Source organism: Triplophysa dalaica, chromosome 6 (genome assembly GCF_015846415.1).
Source record: "Triplophysa dalaica isolate WHDGS20190420 chromosome 6, ASM1584641v1, whole genome shotgun sequence".
In the NCBI taxonomy this organism is placed as follows: Eukaryota; Metazoa; Chordata; class Actinopteri; order Cypriniformes; family Nemacheilidae; genus Triplophysa; species Triplophysa dalaica.
Genome location: NC_079547.1, coordinates 6341776 through 6361341, shown reverse-complemented (window position 1 = coordinate 6361341; position 19566 = coordinate 6341776). Strand labels below are relative to the sequence as shown.

At 39.7% G+C, this 19566-nt stretch overlaps 1 protein-coding gene and 1 long non-coding RNA gene across 3 annotated transcripts; both read right to left on the bottom strand.

Moving 5' to 3' along the window:
- Positions 1-64: 64 nt before the first annotated feature.
- Positions 65-3729, bottom strand: LOC130425292 (uncharacterized). Its single transcript, XR_008907053.1, has 5 exons — positions 3438-3729; positions 3032-3128; positions 2732-2924; positions 797-924; positions 65-584 (listed from the first exon to the last, which is right to left on the bottom strand). It is a non-coding gene; the product is annotated as an uncharacterized LOC130425292 (long non-coding RNA).
- Positions 3730-4005: 276 nt separating this feature from the next.
- ptprnb (protein tyrosine phosphatase receptor type Nb) lies at positions 4006-19392 on the bottom strand. Of its 2 annotated transcripts, XM_056751406.1 has the most exons (23): positions 19153-19392; positions 17012-17062; positions 16220-16330; positions 14247-14349; positions 14028-14154; positions 13597-13939; positions 13358-13495; positions 13201-13232; positions 12574-12845; positions 12271-12357; positions 11744-11823; positions 11502-11566; positions 9528-9737; positions 8945-9196; positions 8586-8733; positions 8310-8383; positions 7766-7843; positions 7427-7546; positions 7169-7335; positions 6359-6412; positions 6078-6142; positions 5908-5981; positions 4006-5680 (listed from the first exon to the last, which is right to left on the bottom strand). In XM_056751406.1, the coding sequence occupies exons 1-23, from the start codon at positions 19226-19228 to the stop codon at positions 5609-5611; spliced, it is 2799 nt and encodes a 932-aa protein (XP_056607384.1). In that variant the 5' UTR covers positions 19229-19392; the 3' UTR covers positions 4006-5608. The 2 variants fall into 2 exon arrangements, with proteins under 2 accessions (XP_056607384.1, XP_056607385.1); XM_056751407.1 differs by lacking the exon at positions 12271-12357 and having other exon boundaries at positions 19153-19391.
- Positions 19393-19566: the final 174 nt, after the last annotated feature.

Below are 19566 nucleotides of genomic sequence, written 5' to 3'. Positions count from 1 at the left end.
TTGCGGTCTTTGTTCACCTGATTCCACAGCTGTTATTTTTAAGAATGCCAAATAATAACTGACAGTTTGGTCTTGCTGATAAGGATTTATTTTTTAAACCTTTTTAAATGGGTCTGGTATTTAATAAAAAATGGTGTTAAGGCATATTCACTAGGGAAAAAAATTACCCCATAACTTATGTATGAGTAAAGTAAGATGATGATGTAGTCCATCCTGCACTCCATCGGGTGTTTTGTTATTCCAGGAAAACCTTTTCACTGTTACAGTATTCTTATTTTTTTATAATATCGTCTCAAATAACTGGCCATCTATTCACAGTGAATCGTGCTTGATGACCTGTTTGCTGAATTTAAACCCCCTTTACAGTGGGCGTGTGTCACTTTAATGAGACCGATAAATACAAACAATATCACTCACTCTTAAAAGTTATATCACTAAATAAAATCTAATACTATTGCCGCCTGTAGGTCGGTCCTGTCAAAAGCAGCAGTGCTCTGGAACCTTCTGTTCAATGATCAGCTGTTAGTCTGGGCCAGGACTGAAGACCACCTCCTCGATAAGCAGCCTCAGTATCTCTACGTAGTCTATAATGAAAAAAATACAATAAACACGCAGGTTTTCCACAGAAAGATTGGTTGTAAATCTAAAACAAAGGTCAATCAAACAGCATTTAACATATTCCATTTTGTATTCAACATCATACATGATAGAATGTTAACTGGGTTAATTATCTTTTGTCAGATCAACAACTTTTTTCGTGTTTATTGGAAGATCAATTTTTCTATTAGGAACTTACTGCATGATGGTGACGTTTTACATGAAAGCAGAAAATGTTCATCATTTTGCATTTTGGCCTTCTGACTTTGTTCACCCAACTAGTAGCATCCATATACATGACTGTAGTAGAGAGCAGCAAGTAGCAACCTACAAAGTTAAATTAAGGGATGAAAAGGAAAAAAATAGTTAGAGGGGGTTCAGTGAATCGTGAAATGATGCATTTGCACAGACAACAATATTTTATTTTATATAGAATGGCACTTCAGTAGTCCCATCTGCTCAACATTCCCACAAGGGAATGCCACACTGTTTGGATGAAAGCATTTGATGCTGAGGGCTTGGTTTTACTGTAAGCTGCCGTTAGTCTTTTGAAAAGGGCCCAGGTGCGTAAACCTAGCCGCTAAGTTAAGACTGCATCTTAACAACTAGTCCCACAAACTAGCAATTAGTGAGGGCTAAGCAGTCTTACTTTTCATATTTCAATGGGCCCAATCTACCTTTTTATTTGACTGATTTAAAGAAGTTATGATAAAAAATAGGTGAGAAGTAGACTTCTAAGACTAGTCTAAGCAGTTTATGCAACCGGGTCCAGTTCTCGAATCTGATTGGCTGAGAGCCATGCGATATTCCACCAGTATCATCCACTACCAAGGTTTCAATTACAGATTTACACTATTAATATCATAATGTCGATTAAAAAGTAATGTGGAATGACTGCGTTTCCATTTAACGCTGTTATGCGATCAAAGTGTATTTTGTTTCTTCTCTTGATAGGTCATTCTGGCCATCCTCCTTTGTACATTTTATGGCAAGTTGCAAACCAACTTTAGTGCATAGTGCCACCTCCTGTGATGAAAAATTGAAGAGAAATTTCTATATTTCCTTATATATTTTCCATTTACCTCAATGTTCCAAAACAATCTCATAACTGCACTAATTTTCCTTCATTTGGGGCATCATATAAGATATTAATCAATGTGAATTCCATACATCCTACCTCTCCAAATGTTCTGCCAAACAATGGTCATGTGACTTTTGTACGCCCGGTGATTTGTAAATACAAAAAACTTTTCCAATGCAGTTTTGCGAAATATGCCTTTGTGCCTGAAAACACTTGCGAGCAATAAAAAACACTTTCCGATGCATTGGAGTTTTTAAGAAATTTACATGTTTTCATTCTTGGGCGTATTTTCAATGCTCCATTTCAATTTGCGCAATTTGAAGGGTAATGGAAATGCAGCTACTGATGGTATCAGCAGGGGCTGTCCTACGGTGGGCAAAGGGGACTGAAGCCCCGAATGTTTTACTACCATCCCGCGTACGAAACACTCAGGGGCGTTTACCTTTTGTGTCTTTTGCGCATCTACCCATGGGCAAATGTGAACGGGTCCTACGTAATAAATTTTAGTGTAAAAACAATACCTCTTTCCCAGCAGCTTCTGTAGTAGTGAGTAAGATGCATCCAGCATGAAAAGTACTACTGACGTATGTGTGCAGATCGAATCTACCTTTTGCAGAACTACATTCACATCTCAAATCAGATCATTCAGGCATTTATTTTATTCAACAAAATTAAATAAATATTGGAAAATGCCTAACAGATGTTTAACAATAAAGTGTAGGGTGAGGTTAAGGGTAGTAGAGAGGTCTTTATTGTCCCAATTAGTTGTCATCTATTTAATAATTTTAATACATATAATCATTTACACTCGTATTACTATTGTACAATGTATAATGTACAACATTACTTGTTTACCTTGCTGTGTCTATAAGGAAAGAAGTTTAAGACTCTAAATGAGTTGTAGGACTTTAATATCTCAATAAGTTGGCATCCTTTTAATAATTTTTATAAATATAATGATTTACACTCTGTTATTATTGCAAAATGTTTAGAGAAAGAACTGATGTTTACAACAATGTAAATACATAAAGTTTTAAATTTCAATACACTTACTTTTTACTGCTCTTTTAAATTATTACTGTCTCATACATGTCATCTGACAATTCCTGTGATGTGCCCCTTGAGCTGTCGTCGGATGTGGTGTCCTCTATGCATGGCCTTTTAACTGGTGTTGATGAAAAACATGAAGTGTCATGATTACTGGACCAAGATATGCCGGAGTGCTCCCAGGGTAACACCTGAGTCCCTAAATTTTTTCACACACACGACAATGAAACTCACAAAAAACGAAACAACATCCTATTCCCAGCTAACTCAACTATGATGCACTTAAATAGTAGCCAATAACTTTACCTTGACTCAATCTTTTCGGGTTTTGTTGTACTGTCTGGATAGACACACTCTTTAAAGATGGTGGATTGCATTGACAGGCTACATCTCTTGTCAGGGGCTGTAAAACAGGGGCACAAAAGTTATTCAGTCAGGAACAATGACAGGAAAGATATACTGAAGTTTACTAGTTGCAACTTCAGTTTATCTTTAATAAAAAGAGCCAATCATCAATCGATTAAAACCCTGAAGATTCTGCCCAAACGGGGCTCTTATATTGTGTGGTGCTTGCAGTATTTGCGATTGCATTGTTGTTTTATTGCGAACTATGTTGAAGATATAAGTTTACCCCATTCAAATCTGGATGACTAGGGCGCAGATCTATTAACAACGTTAGCTGTTATTATTGAGCCTTGAGAATTTCGCTTACCTGTGAACTTTGTGAGGTACCAACGGTGTACACTGAAGGGACAGCTGTATCTGTTAATGCCAGATATTTCACAAATCCCATTTCGTGTTGTGTCCAGTTCTTGAAGCATTCACGGGGGAAGTGTTTTGAGCACAACCGCGACCTCTCTGATATCGCTCCTTCCTCGAAATGCAAAAATTCGAGCCATCGGGACCGCAACCAAGGTATTTTGGGGAATGGGAAAAGGGTGTCAGAAAGACTACTACAACCTAAAACGCACCTTCTCGACATATCTGTTTAATCTTTCTTCTTCTTCTTCGAGGGTTTAATGGCTGTTCGCAAACCAACTAAAAAGGCGCATTCTCGCCACCTACTGGACATGAGTGTGAAGCTCCTGATGGATCAGAAATTCAGAAACAGAAGGTGCTAAAAAATAAAATGAAAAATAGTACTAAATATATTTATATATATAATTTATATATAAAATAATTCCACGATAAATTCTCGCTTGATTAGTCCCATCTGGAATAGATAAAGAATGAATTTACAATTTCACCAAAGAAAAAAGACACATTGTGATGCTGCTGCATCACTTCACAAGTTTTATTAGTCATCACAAGATACAAAATAAGCTTTTTAATATTTCAATAACTTTTTCTTTTTTTCTTTTTATTGTTTTGCAGAAAGAATAGAACAGTTAAGTTGACCACAATAAAGTACAGAAAGAGAGATTTAAACCAGAGAAGAAAGAGAGGGAATTCAAACTGCCTTCAGCATACCTCACACAACTAAGCATTTCTCCAAAAATCTGGCCTTAAATTATTTGACAAATCAAATTCTTCACAATTGATTCTATGAAGAAAATGGTACTAAGGATCATATGAACTAAATATATTTTCCCCATTTCTTGTGGAAAAAGAATGTGCCAATATATGTGGAAACACATTTGTGGAATGAGTTGAAACACAGTTAACTGAAAAAGGAATACTATTCTACAAATGGTATTTTTGCTGCTTTCTCAATTTAGTCCAAATGTACACAATAAATATGTGGTGGGATTCTGTTGAAATTTTGTGGAGACTTCAGCAAGATGTCGGTGCACATTCCATTCAGGTCTATACATGACCACGGTGTATACGCTTTCTCTGTTTTCCCTCTCTTCAGCTACCACCACACCGAACAACAGTTTTATGAAGAAAATACACATAACACAGATTAACTGCACATAACAGGGATGTCATCACCATGGTGAAATTGAGGGCAGCATCCAAGAGAGCACAGAGAAACAGACTTCAGCTAATTAGATGTTTCTAATAGAACACAAGGAATAGTTAGATCCTGAATATTCTAAATGAGTCCAAGTAGTACGTTTGTGTTTGAATGTGCAAAGAGATTTGATATTACATGCTGAGGGGAAGATTAGGCTGCACTGGTTAGAATCAGTGTGTGTTTTGGAAAAGTTCATAATGGGAAATATATAATTAGGGGCGGACATTTAGAGTAATTTATAGTCGAGTACTCTGATGCTTAAACAAGTAAATTTGACACATGTGAAAATATATTTTATAACAAAATATATTGATTTGTTAGATTATAACATAACATAACCCTTAAAACAGTTTAAAAAAATCTGTCACAATATGCTTCTGCAAAAAATAACAATATGCATTAATAAAATATTAGGATGATAAAAACACAATTGTACCTTACACTGAAATCACTTTCAAAAGTAGACGGCCACCATTTTAGTATAGGAAAACTATATGACGGCTATAATATTCTTTTCATTTAACATGTTTAATGTGATCTGATGACACAGGTTGCAGTGACACCTCATTGCAATATAAAACTTTATTTCCACCATAAAAGAGAATCTTCATCCAGCGAGGAGGCATGACTTTTACAACAACCAAATACCAATAAGAAATACTGCCATATTTCTTTATTTTTCTTTCATTGTCTCTAATCACTTAAATAAATAAAAAAACATGCACTTGTAACAAAACTACTTTTTATTTGTGGAACGAGTACTCGACTAGTCGATTTCTCATGCATATCCCTAATACTAACCTTAGTGGCCACACAAGGCATGTATGCTCACATGCAGGTATTTGCGAGGAATTTTGTAAGTGTGTTTGAATGAATGCGTTGTGCCAGTGTTTCTAATAATTAGGCAGAAATAGGCATTTGTCTCACTGGGGTAGAGCTTTGAGAATAGCATTAACCTCTTCAGCCACAGCAGTCAGTGCGAACTCAAACTGCTCCTGAGGAAAAAGACAAAGCATAGGTAAGCATTTCTTTTTTACAATTCACCACTTCATCTGTCTAGCTCTCATTTAATAATACCATCAGCACCAATGAAAATGATATACAGTGGTTACGGTAGCAGGAGGGAATAGGAGAGACTGCTGATGCTGGGGCGTTTTATGAATACAATAGTGCTTTCATTTCTGATATGGGGCTCTATGGTGTTACTGAGGTTCTTCATTACCTTGGTGCGCACCATTCCTGGTCTCTGGTCTCGGATGTGTTCCAGGGTTGCGGCGATATCAATTTCCTTAACTCCTATGGTGAAACAAAAACCGCAAACTCAGCATGCGTTACTTACTATGTGATATCTGCTTTTTACAAGTAAACATTTCAAGTTTAGAATGTCCACACCTTTAGCCATACGGTTAAGAACCATATCAATCAGGATGTATGTTCCGGTTCGACCTGTACCATCACTGCACAAAAAAAAGCATTATTTAGTAACACATCCTGCACAAATGCCACCCAAGGACCAATTGTGAAAGATTTTGTAAAATCCTTATTGATTGCTTACCATAGTGATAAAGTACTAGTTCAAAATTATATATATTTTTTTGTTTATCTCTGATGAACAAAATTAAATGAGAAATCCTAAATACCTTCATAGTGTAAACGATGAGTGCATGATTTACCTGCAGTGCACAATAATGGGGCAGGAGCGGCCTCGGTAGCATTTGTTGACTTTCCTGAGGAGAAGACAGAGAGATTAGAGATAACCAGATATGCATTTCCACAAAAAATGATCCACAATTAGTGTGAATGGGGTCTATGTATTTACAGTTTTATGCTTAATTTGTTGCGTTTAAAGAAAAAGATGCAGTTATCGTCTTGCAAGTTCTGTACATATTTAGCCTAATGCAGAGTAGACACCCACAGAATTCAGAGGAAAACATCAGGACCACTGCACAGTAGAGAATCAGAAAGATCAAACACAAAGCAAGTGGTGAGAAACAAGAAATTACATCAATTCAACAACAAAAAAACATTTCATTATATCAGAGGCTGGAAGTTGAGCTGTGATTTAAAAACATGATCAAAGAGGGGAACAAGACACAGAAACTACAAATAAGACGAGATGGATAGAAAACTCTCTATAGAGAGAGAGAGAGAGAGAGTTGGAGCAGCGATGGAGCGTTACGTCAGCGTTGCTGCAGCCACACCTGTCTGTGCTCATTTTTGTGACTATGCAACTGGAACCAGACTACTAGCTGCAAACCACAAAAATGACACAGACAGCTGTGCAATACCTCGCTACTGCGCTCCATCGCTCACACAGAGAGAGAGAGAAATAACAGCTCTAGAAAATACAAGTAAAGCCATGATGGGATGACATAATGTGATGGAAATTAAGAGAGAGGTGAACAAGAAAAAAATGAGAACGTGATGTGGAACATGTGAGCACAGCGAATAGCAAGGTATATGGTTTAAAAGAAGTGCAGTACCTGCGGAAGTCCAGCAGAGGGCGTGTGGAGGTGGGAATTCCTTTTGCGGGCCAGCTCAGGAAGTGAAACTGGGTGAGGGTACGGGTTTCCTGGGTTTGGACATTCTTCAGGTAGAAACTACGCACTAGGAAGTCATTACACCAGATGTGTTCAGACACCAGGTTCACCTGAGTATGATAACTGAAGGTTATAATCACACATAAACACATTGACAAGGCAAATCAGGGCATCACTTGAGAAACACATTTTCACATGAACCTCATATATGTGGTAGAGAGAAGAGCCTTCGTCGGGCCAGTAGCGATCACACTGTTTTACTCCGTCCTCAACTAGAGCAGTCATCATCACTATAACTGTACAGCCACTTTCCCAAACCATCTGCACAACAAACACGCATACGGCTTACAGAATGCACCATGCATGCTGTATTTATAATCACACATTGACATCCATGTATATCTGTGGTTCTGCGGTCTGGACCAAAAAAAGAAAATGATTTAGTGCATGGTCCACTTAGCATTTACGATGACATTTAAACACATAGAGGCAAAAAATAGGGTCACAACCTGAGACTCGACATAACTTTGTGTCACTGACCTGCCAAAAATCAGAGATGGTGTGTGAGAGAGGTCCTTGGGTGGCGATATATGCTGGCATCCGGGGGTCATGCTCGACCTGAAGGGTCAACCGGAGACAAAAGGTCAGGGGTCAGTGCTTTAGCCCTCTTAACCCCGGACTGCCCATCACCACGACAACAGGTCATTAATGTGATCCCAGCACCAAGGCGTAATCGATGATCACCCGCTCTTGACTACAACAGAGCAGCGGGGGATTCCAGACCTACACATCCTGAATAAGATCAATACAGTGAAACCATGGCAACGCTAAGAGGGGGATTCCGGAACCAGTGGTAGTCTTGCACATCTATGAGGAATAAATGGATTATCGCCTTGGTAACTGAGTGGGACGCAGGCAAAGAAGGGATTTCTTGCGTAGTTGGTTCAGTAACGCAGAAAGGGAAATGAACAATAATTTAAGTCCTTCAATCTGTGAAGCGTGTTCAGAAACGTAATGGTGTTCAGGGAGGTTTGGTTGACCAAAAAGTCCACATGCTGACAAAAGTGATCTACTTTAATCTTACAATGGTGCTGGCGTTGATATAGTCAATCCTGGAGGGGTTAATCTCAGCCTTCAGCTTCACTCTGGAATGATCGTCTGAATAAAACAATAACAGTTAACAAAACAGTTATACAGTTGGTAAAGAGACGATCAACCAACCAAGAAGCATGTGAACTGTAGTACAATGTGGTACATATGAATAGAAAGTAAAGACAGGTTGAGAGAAAAACCTTAAACCACATTTAAAGACAAAACATGGATATTTTGAGGTACGATGGAGTAAGGGGACTTCACTCACAGGGGACGGCATCAGAGCAGCGATTCTTTTTCATGTTATTTTCGCTATGGGCTGCTGATACAGTGCTTGATTCTGCCTGGTAGGAGCACAGGGCCTCCCACTCTTTTAGCAAACGGTCTTTATTTTTCAGATGATCTTCCATATATGCCTACGAGGCGAAAGAGAGACGTGTCGTGATTTCTCAGAAATTTTGTTCATTCACATGATGCTCAATAAGGAGATGTTAGATTCAGATAATATTAATAAATGTTTAAAATCAAGAAAAACAAAATGTTCTTTGTAGGAACAAATAAACATGACAGTGTGAGAACTAAATGGTTGTAGGGCTATATAGGCTGTAAATAGGGTTGTGTGTTTACCAGTATCATGTGTCCTGTAGAGATGTCCATGTTGGACTGCGCCGGCTCCTCACACCAGGAGGGGGTGCTGCTATGTGAACTAGGGCTTGGCTGTGGAGCATCACTGAACTGTGATGAAACGCTGCTAACCCGCGATGTATCCGTTCCTCCCCCACCTCCCCCTCCTGCCGAACCGGCACCACCTGCAGCTCCGACCCCACAGTCCTGCCTGCCCAGAGAGGACTTAGCAGCCATGTGCTGCCGACAAAGATCCTGAGGAGAAAACAATAGAAAGAAATAGAACAAGCTTGTCAATCCGTGCTTTCAAAACTATGTCTATGACTGTGTGTAACTCAAAACTAGACTTAAAATGTTTTGTTTCACTAAAAGCTGGATCTGCAAGTCTGATTATTGAAACCTGTAAGACATTTTACATGCAATTTACAGGAACTGAAGCATGCCTTATCAAACAGTTTAACAACACAATTGACTCGTGTTCAAAGCAAATAAATCTAATTCCATGTGTCATGGTCATTTTTTTTGATATGCAGGTTTTCGAAGATTGAAATATGACGCAGCACATATTCTGAATACTTGTTCCTACCTGGTACTCATAATGCGTCACGTTTCCAGCTTCAGGTCCCAACCCCAGTTTCCCTGAAGCCAACTGACGGGCATGTGTGCGCAGACAGGCGATGGTCAGCGCCCCCACCAGGAGTCCACCCACACAAGCCACACCCACCAACATGAGAAACACCCACTGGGTGTTGTCATGTACACGTGTTGCCACTGGCAACGCATGACCATCTTCCCTCTGCAAAAACAGATAGATCAACGAAAGATAAAGATATTGTTTTTTCATTATAATTTCTTTCTTTCCCGTAAACCCAATAATTTGGAACAAAAAACATGGAGGACAGTGCTTTATCTAAATAGGAACCACACTATATAAGGTAATACAACAATTACTGTAACAGGACAGAATGAGTGACTGAGTGGAGGACTGCACGTCCCACTCTGCAATGTGGAGCTATGTTCTCAGTGGGGTCACGGTTGCCATAGCAACGTCAGAATGTTTGATATAAGCACAATGGGTATATAAATGACTGACGACTGTAGAATCGAGCATATAGAGAATGTGAAGCTGACGTCACTATGTTGCATGTTGCAGTGGTGCCGCCATCTTGGGAGGATACTTCACTGCTATAATTGTTTTGATATGTACGGTTACTTGTTTTGTTTGATATGTGAAAGAACCATGGGCATTTCCTGAACGACTTGGCGTAATGCTATTGTAGTTTTTAACAAAGCAAGAACGACCTACCATAGTTATATTTGCTAATCAAACAAGAAAAACACTGCATTGAACGCACTAGCAGCCATCCTCCCAAGATGGTGCAACATTCAACGCAAGGTAACATTGATTAATAAGCTCCTTAATAATGAAAATAATGTAAGCAAATAAAGAGGAAAAAGCTATATATTAAATTAGACCCCAGTTCGACCCACTAATACCACAGAGTATTCCCCAGTCCTATTTCTCTGCTGGAATGATGCAGACCACACAGGCGCCAGGGCATTACATCATCACTCCTGTGCACACTGCACTGACCTTGTCGCCACAGCAACCATCTTTACCTGACATCACTGTCTGCGTGGAGATTCTGAGTGCAAATCATTCTGATTGGTCATTTTTCAATACGTGCGCTTTATTTCAACAAATCGCTAAGTAGTAAAAAAAAACACTTAAAGGACTTCAGCAGGTAAATAGCAGTCTAGTCTGCCAAAACCAATACACTTAGGTATTGCAGTTTTAACAAGTAAAACAGGACAAATTAAGTTCACATTTGACAATTAATATATTAACGATCTGATGTTTTCCCGCCAGTGATGGTTTGTATGAGATTTAAGCCAAAACGTTGTTAGAAGAGAGAATTCAATCAGCTAACGTACAATTACAACGTGAGGTAGGCGGACCACACAATTGACGAAAAGCATATTTTTTGCAGTATTACTGCTATATATATATATAAAAATGAAGTGTTTAATTAACATAACATCAATATGACATTTATTAAGGCGTATTTTTTTAAATAAAAAGTTAAACTCACCAAAAAAACAATCACATTAATACACAATGATGCAGGAACGGCTCCCGCCCGGTGGTCCGACGGACATGAGCCGAAATCTGTACGTGTGGTAACCGCGGCGCTTCTCCACCGGTTTGCGAATTCCGTGAAACAACCGGAAGGCTCGATAACTTCAGTTCCGCGGGAAATGAAGAGCGGGCGCACAACTCTAGCGACAGAACGTGCATCGTGATCTTTTGAGGGGATATTGCGTTTTAGGCGCAGATGCGTTTGGGATGCCAATCGGCAGCGAGCTCAGAATCGTGAACGCGCCTGACAGTTTGACACGTATGATGTCGTTGTCATAGCAACAAAGCAAATGAGACGGGGGTGGGTGTCAGGGGGTCTTGTGAGACATCCCCTTCTCAAGCATTGACAAAGACAAAAATGAATTTGGAAAGGACTAAACAGTGGGCACAAAATACAATATGTTAATAGGACATTCTTACCTCCCCGACACCTGCCTGGAGCACCTTTAGCTCAGTCTCTGATTCTAGAGAGTTCTTTTGAGCCACTGAATGAAATAAAATAAATTCATCTTGTTGTATTAAAGGTTTATTTGTTTAATATTTTTAGATGAGATATGATGCATTATTTGTACAGCACGTATTTATTTGAAAGATTGCAGTTTGGCAGACATCACTCTCAATAACATTATTAGGCCTAATAGAAACATTTTTAGGGTACTCACAGGCCTTTTCCGACACATCGTTGGCTGTAAAATTCTGGCTGTTCGGCAGGACACGGAAAGTGACTGCTGGACCAACCACGCTGTGAAATGAAGGTTTGAATATCATACAAGCTTCTCACATCAACGAGTGTTGTGTATTGGTCCAGGTGTTGATGGACACGTAATGAAGTAACATTTTATGGTCTTTTTTTACATTCACTTCTCTCTAATCCAACCCCCTCCGTCTTCTAGGGATTATGTATTAAGGCTCCATTTCACCACAATTTGATTTAGGATGAGTAATATCAGCATTTGCTTGCAAACCAACGGCATTACGCTGGTTCAAGTCGATTGCATAATATTAAATAAGTAAAGCACTGTTTACCTTAAATCAAACAGCTTGGCTTTTATTTCAATGCTAATTTCAAATAATTAAACCTAGCAGTTAATGCTTTCGAGAAATAAAGTACAGTAGGTCCACCACGACAAAGCAAAATTTGGGATTCATCTCTGTTACTTCAGTCTCCCTGCACTGGACCTAAGCCTACCTGATATTGACGAAAGAGCCAGTGGTGAGATGGATCCTCTCTGCGAGAGTCTTCAGTAGATTAACCCCATCGGAAAGACTGAGGGGACTGTAGAGAGACATACACATTCATGCACACAAATTTCACAAACACAGACAACACAGAACTCACAAAACACGCACAGACTTTCCACTAATAGCGAGACATGGGCCTCTAGTCCAGGTCGATTGGAAGTGAAGTGTTATGAAAACAAAGACCACTTGACCACTGTAATTTCGACAAATAAGTACCACATAGACGAACGCTCTCATCTTTTGGTAGTACCTCTGATTGGTGACAATGTAACCAAACTCCTCCTTTGACTTGGTTCCAGTCTTTCCTGGTTTTACACTCGGGGCTCCCTTTCCAAGCTTTCCATCCTCATGTTTGAGAGCCGCAGTGCTTAGTATACCGGTACCCACAGGGACATAGTTATCCCGGGAGGTCCCTGGAGAGGCTTGGAACCCAGGGATGTTTGGAGAAGGTAAAGAGGAATTTTTAGCGGGGACAGAAGCCTGCTCCACCACACGGGTCATCTCACCCTCTGTTATCTTCATCTAATATCGAGACAGCACAAGAAATGACCTGTTTGAAGGACCATATGTGTTTTTTCACTCTCGCAATCTCTCTTTCGTTCTCATGTCAGTTCATGATTGTTGATATAGGCATCATGGGTATCATGTTGCACCAGAAGCAAAGCACCTAAAATGCAGCATACTTACGCGCTGAACAGAAGTTGGATAAAATATAACAGACACAAAACATACAAAATTGCTCTAGTTGACCAAATGTTAGAATCCATTTTCTTTGGAAGTAGCAGAATTAAATGCTGAACCAATGCTGCCCCCTGTAGGTAATATAATACATTGCAAAATTATTACAGCCCTGGATAGCAGAAACGTTAACACTCACCACTTTTTGAGGCACAGAATCCATTTTCTCAGCTGAAAGAAGGAAAGCAACAGATGACTTGACATTTTTTTGTTCACTCATTTTAAATTAATACTCCTATTCAGTTCACAAATATGGCACATTATTCAAAATAAGTTCCAGTGAGTTGGATGCTCACGTTTTCTCTGGTTGTTTGTGGGTTCATTTTGTAGGAGCTGAAGGACAGTAAAGAGACGTTCCATCTCCTCTGGGTTCAGATGGTTCAGATCAAACCCATGCTGAAGAAGCAGCTCATGTAGGCTCTCTTGGGTCTCCCCTAGGGTCAGAGGTCAGGGTTCATTGCATGTGGTTTTATAAATAAAGCAGTTTACCTGTGCCTCAGACCCGTTTTTTTAAATGTATAAAACACATACTCACCCCTATGCCCAACAAACGCTTTATACTTCTGGGACCCCTCCTTTTGCTGCTGCTGGTTGTTGATGTCCTGGCCTAAAAATTCCTTGTTGTAGTCTTTATAGTCGAGAGGGAAGTCCAGATCCTGGAAAAAAGACGAGACGTGATGAGGTGCTGCCACCCGATGGCGTATGGTAGGCTGTGCGGGTGAGGAGAGAAGGAGAGTCATCAGATCCTGCAGAAGCTGATCATCTTTATCCAGAGATGCAGAAAGGGGTGAATTGCCCCTGATGCGAGAGGAGTCCGGTTGGGACCTCCCCCCATCCACCAGGTTCAGAGAGCGCTCCTCTTCATCTTGATAGCCGTACTGTAGAACACACAGAAAACTGTCATTATTAAAATATATATCTATATTTAGCATGAAATTATATACATTGATGTGTGGGTTTTCTCACTCTTGGGTAAGTGTAAGGGTCCAGACTTTGCATGTGGAGAGATGACTGAGGGGGGTCAACAATCATGTAGTCCACATGGGGCTTGATCAGTTTGGGTTTGAGCTGGTTTGTAGGGTCACCCTTTGACCTTTATTAGTGGAGAAATATAGAGAAACATAAATGCGGTGGAAGATGAAATAAAGAAAAACTTAAAAGGTGTAAAAAAAATGTCTGTTTTACTCAGATGGGCCATTATTCTTTCCAGGTGATGCTGGGATCTTTGGAACTTTGCTAAGTTCTTTTTTAATCACTGACTGGGTAACATCATCCTGCCAAGTTGATCCTGCAAAATAACAAAAACTCAAGTCAAAGCAAACATATAGGTATTTTAATATGTGACTTGTATTTATGTACTGTACATGCGTATGTACAGCAGGGAAAATAAGTATTTGACACATCAGCATTTTTATCAGTAAGGGGATTTCTAAGTGGGCTATTGACACAAAATTTCCACCAGATGTAGCCATCAAGCCAAATATTGAATTCATTCAAAGAATTCAAAAATGTAAGTATACAAGTTCAGTACTAATAAATAAAGTGAAATGACACAGGGAATAAGTATTGAACACATTTTATTTAATACTTTGTAGAAAAGCCTTTGTTGGTGATTACAGCTTATAGACGCCTCTTGTATGGAGAGACCAGTCGTCTGCATTGCTCAGGAGTGATTCTGGCCCATTCTTCCACACAAATGGTCTTTAAATCTTGAAGGTTCCTTGGGCCTCTTTTATGAACTTTGATCTTCAGTTCTCTCCATAGATTTTCTATGGGATTTAGGTCAGGTGATTGACTGGGCCATTCAAGCAGCTTGATTTTCTTTCTATGAAACCACTTCGTTGTCTCCTTGGCCTTGTGTTTGGGATCATTGTCTTGCTGAAATGTCCACCCTCTTTTCATTTTCAGCTTTCTGGTAGATGGCAGCAGATTTTTCTCCAGAATGTCCCGGTACATTTCTCCATTCATCCTGCCTTCAATAATATGAAGTCTGCCAGTACCCCATGCTGAAAAGCAGCCCCAAACCATGATGCTTCCACCCCCAAACTTAACTGTTGGTATGGTGTTCTTGGGGTGGTGGGCAGTGCCATTCTTCTCCAAACATGGTGTGTGGAATGACTGCCAAAAAGTTCAATTTTGCTTTCATCTGACCATACTATAGTCTCCCAATAATCCACAGGCTTCTCCAAATGCTCTTTCGCAAACTTTATCCGAGCCTCAACATGCTTTCGTTCAGCAATGGAGTCTTGCGTGGTGAGCGTGCATGGATGCCATGGCGGTTCAGTGTATTACTTAGTTTTCTTTGAAACAACTGTACCTGCTGATGCAACGTCTTCCTGAAGTTCTGCCCGAGGGGTTCTTGGCTCTTGGAGAACTCTCCTGATTATTCTTTGGACTCCTTGGACAGGGATCTTGCGTGGAGCACCTGATCGTGGCCGGTTTATGGTGAACTGATGCTCTTTCCATTTCCGTATAATGGCCCCCACAGTGCTCACAGGAGCATTCAGCATTCTGGAAATGCGCCTATAACCATTCCCATCAAAATGCTTTTCAACGATAAGTTTACAAAGATCTACAGAGAGTTCTTTGCTTTTACCCATCATGAAGTCTTTCCTGTGTGCCTCCTAGGCAATGAGACTATAGCAGCTGATATCAATTAGTACTGATAGGGGGCAGGGTTTCTCTCTCAATACAGACCGATTTCGAGTGATCTCCTGGCTTTCTATGCATTTTGCACCTTGTTACCTTCATGTGTTCAATCCTTATTCCCTGTGTTATTTCGCTTTATTTATTATGACTGAACTTGTATACTTAAATGTTCTGATTTCTTTGTATGAATTCAATATTTGGCTTGGTGGCTACATCTGGTGGAAATTCCGTGTCAATAGCCCACTTAGAAATCCCCTTACTGATAAAAATGCTAATGTGTCAAATACTTATTTTCCCCGCTGTATATTTACCTGACCTTGGTTACTGTGGTAACACAGGCCATTTTCAAGCACATGCTTGTGGATTATTAATCACTTTGCCTAATGTGTTTATATTGTGTTGTTTCTATGGCAACCAAACAATTTTACATGTTGGAAAAAGCACTAAGCAATTCAAAGCAAGACAGTTTGTACTAAACAACAATTTTAGAAGGTGCAAGTGGAACTCACCTTTCCTCATAAGCATTTGCAACACGGACTGCAGTCTGTCTAGTAGGACAGCCGATACTTTGTATAGAAACCTTTCCTGCTTCTGTGTGAGACACTGACCAAACAGCTCATCTAGAACACAAATATAAACATATTTTGCTGTGTCTCTGACATGTACGCAGCAGACCATAAATTTAATGTTTTGTGTTTTGTGTCAGCCCCAAACAAAACACACACACTTCATATGTTACGGATGTTTTTCTGAGGATTCAGCTTTTTATTATTTACTTTCTCGCCCGGCTTTCCACATCTTTTTCACATAAACAGACACTAGGTTGATAGTGAAGCTGCGTGATGTCATAGTTGCCATGGCAATAGTTGAAGACCAGGTGATGGTACAAGTGTTTACTGTGCAGTCAATGATTTTTTTTTCTCTCTTACACACACACTTCCAAAATTGAACATGATCTCACAATCAGCTCCATTTTTGCACACGACTACACAAAACACTGCACAGCACACAACACAATACAATACACAGTCACAAAAAAACACAATTGTTGCAATAAACTGTGAACTATTTTTTTTCAAACCCAGTTCAAATCCGACAGCTTCACAAAGAAGGCAATCTCACACGCATAAAATCAGCTAAAATTGATGCTTTGAAACCAAGCCAGATCAAACGTAGAGAAACACAGTTACAGTCTGATATGGAAAAGATGAGGCCGTGTTATTATGAAGTACTAGTTACGCAACTGATGTAACATTGTACAAAGGTCAAAAACACAGACTGTAAAGTATGGGAGCACTCACCATCCCAGCAAACCTGGTCACTGGAGCATATGCCTTCATCAAACAGACAACCTTAGCAGAAAAATATGGAGAAAAAGAACAGGGAGTGCACTCAGACAGTTTTTATTAAAGAGCTAGACTCTGTAGGTTCAGTTTGTTCTCTGACGATTTCAGCACCAGTACAATTAAATACTTATCAGACACTGCCAATCAGTCAATGCCATAGCAACAGACAAGTGATGTGCACTAATTAATATTTACAAGAATGCTGTGAGAAATAACAAGAGCTCCAGCTGTCTTCCAAACTATCTTCAAAACAACAGGTATTAGAAAATAAAGGAAACAAAATAGCATTCATTCAATTCCATGGCACACGCCAATTTTTCATGCTTGTTTTAAAATAAAAATACTCCGCACTCCATCCGCATTTTGATTCCCTACACCCCCCTTCTCAAAACATATTCACAAACCAGAAAGCAGGGCAGACACACTCGTCGTTGTATAATTAAATTATGGGTTGAAAAGTTGGTCATTACTGGGAGTTCCTGCGCTAATCCTTCCCTGACAATGTAAACAATGCAAGGCTTCCTGGAAGAAGGACACAAATGTGAAAGATTGAGGATGATTAGGAAAAGGTTGCAATAGAGGGATAATTTACTCAAAAAGAAAAATTCTGTCATCATTTACTCACCTTCGAGTTGTGGCAAATCCAAAAACTATTTGTTTGTTCTGATGAACACAGAGAAAGATATTTGGAAGAATGCTTATAACCTAACCCACCATAGAAAAAAATACTTCAAAAAGAAGATATTTTGAAGAATATAGGTTTGGAGAATGTTCTGGGGCACTTTTTGACTACCATTGTAATGTTTCCTACTAGGGTAGTAAATGGGGTCCAAGAACTGCTTGGCTTCCGTCCACATGTCTTTATTCTTATAAAATAATATCTTATAAAATAAATTTATTCAGGTAAAGAACAGAGAGTGAGTAATTCATGACAGGATTTTCATGGGTGACCAATACCTTTAAAATTACGACTCCTAGTGTCTGCAATTCAACACATTCGTGCACAGATCATTCGGACTGGAAGAATCACTTCAGAATACTTGCGCCAAAAAATACTGCCCATGTATTTTTTAATTGAGCACCACCTCAAACCGAACAAATCTGTCCACGATATTGTTTGCAGTAAAGGAATTCAACTATATTCACCCATGCTCATTCACACTTGAACATTCTCATGGAGTTTTGCATTTGTGTGAGTGACGCGTGCCCCCACAATGACGGTTGTTAGAAGAATGACGTGGGTTGGGTCGTCAGTGGTGAGTCAGCCTGCTGAAGAAAAGCGAATACAGATGCAGTGCACAGGCGCACACATAGCTCTGTAAGATGCATGCGCTCCTTCAAATGAACTGTGGCAAGCGCTTAACAATGCCCGCGTTTAGATGATGGCTCTTCTCACTGTCCATGGTGCTGAAATATTCGACCCTTGCGCTTTACAACAGAGATAAAAACCTCAATACAAACTAAAATAATAGTACGAGAGAATCGAAAATGCATCGAAGTGTTAAAAAAGCAGAACACAAGAAAACAAATAACTATCTTTATAGCCTACAAAAAAATTGTGACGACTGTTTCAAAATCAGCAGTACCTCGGGTCGATGGAGCTGCCTTGCTGGTAGACTGATAGTGTTATTGCGGGGTCTATGAATCATGTCATTATGTGATGTTGCCAGGTCACCAAGCGCTGCCATTCTGCCAAGACGCGATATTTAATCGGCGTCAACATTGTTACGGCAAGTACGCATAGGTTTTCTTTACATCTTTTTAGCAAAAAACTAAATTACTGATAACACTTTCAACACGTTTTACACTTCTTTAATCGCTAACAGTAAACAGCTGCTCGCATAATAATTCACGTGAAGGAAAGCCAAATATAACCGATTTGATCAAGTTCTACTACTGTTTAAATACGATTTCACATCGTTAAAACCATCTAAAATTAAATTGAATCATTCAACAACTAATTTAAAATGTAGACAAGGATGGATGGAACAATATGCATTCATTTTTTTAACGTAATACAGACAAATCAGCAAGTGAGTCGTGCATCATTCAGTCATCCGAAGTTAACCTGTGGCTCATTCATGATCCTGTCATACCGTATTTATCAGCGGTGCCAAGCTGACAACACGCAGTCGCCATACAGATAAGCATCCACAGTCGCGAGGATTTCATCTTTCCTCGGCTTGTCGCACCTCCACTCCCGTTTACACCAGCATATTTAGGTGACACAGCGATTGGCGTGATGTTGTGCGCGTGCCAAACTCTAGAAACACGAGGCTTGGGGAAGAGTGTTATGAAGATGAGTGTTTGAGGAAAGGAGCGCCAGCGCACTCCAGCAGGGAGGGGTTGAGAGGACCGGGCAGACAGAAAACCCGGAAAGGCACGACAATCAGATAATGCAGTTACTTTGAGAAATACATAAATGACTCCGAATGGTCAGTACTTCTGGGATTTAGATTTTGTATTGCAGGGCATGCTCACAGACAGGAAGCCACGTGACATATTAAAAA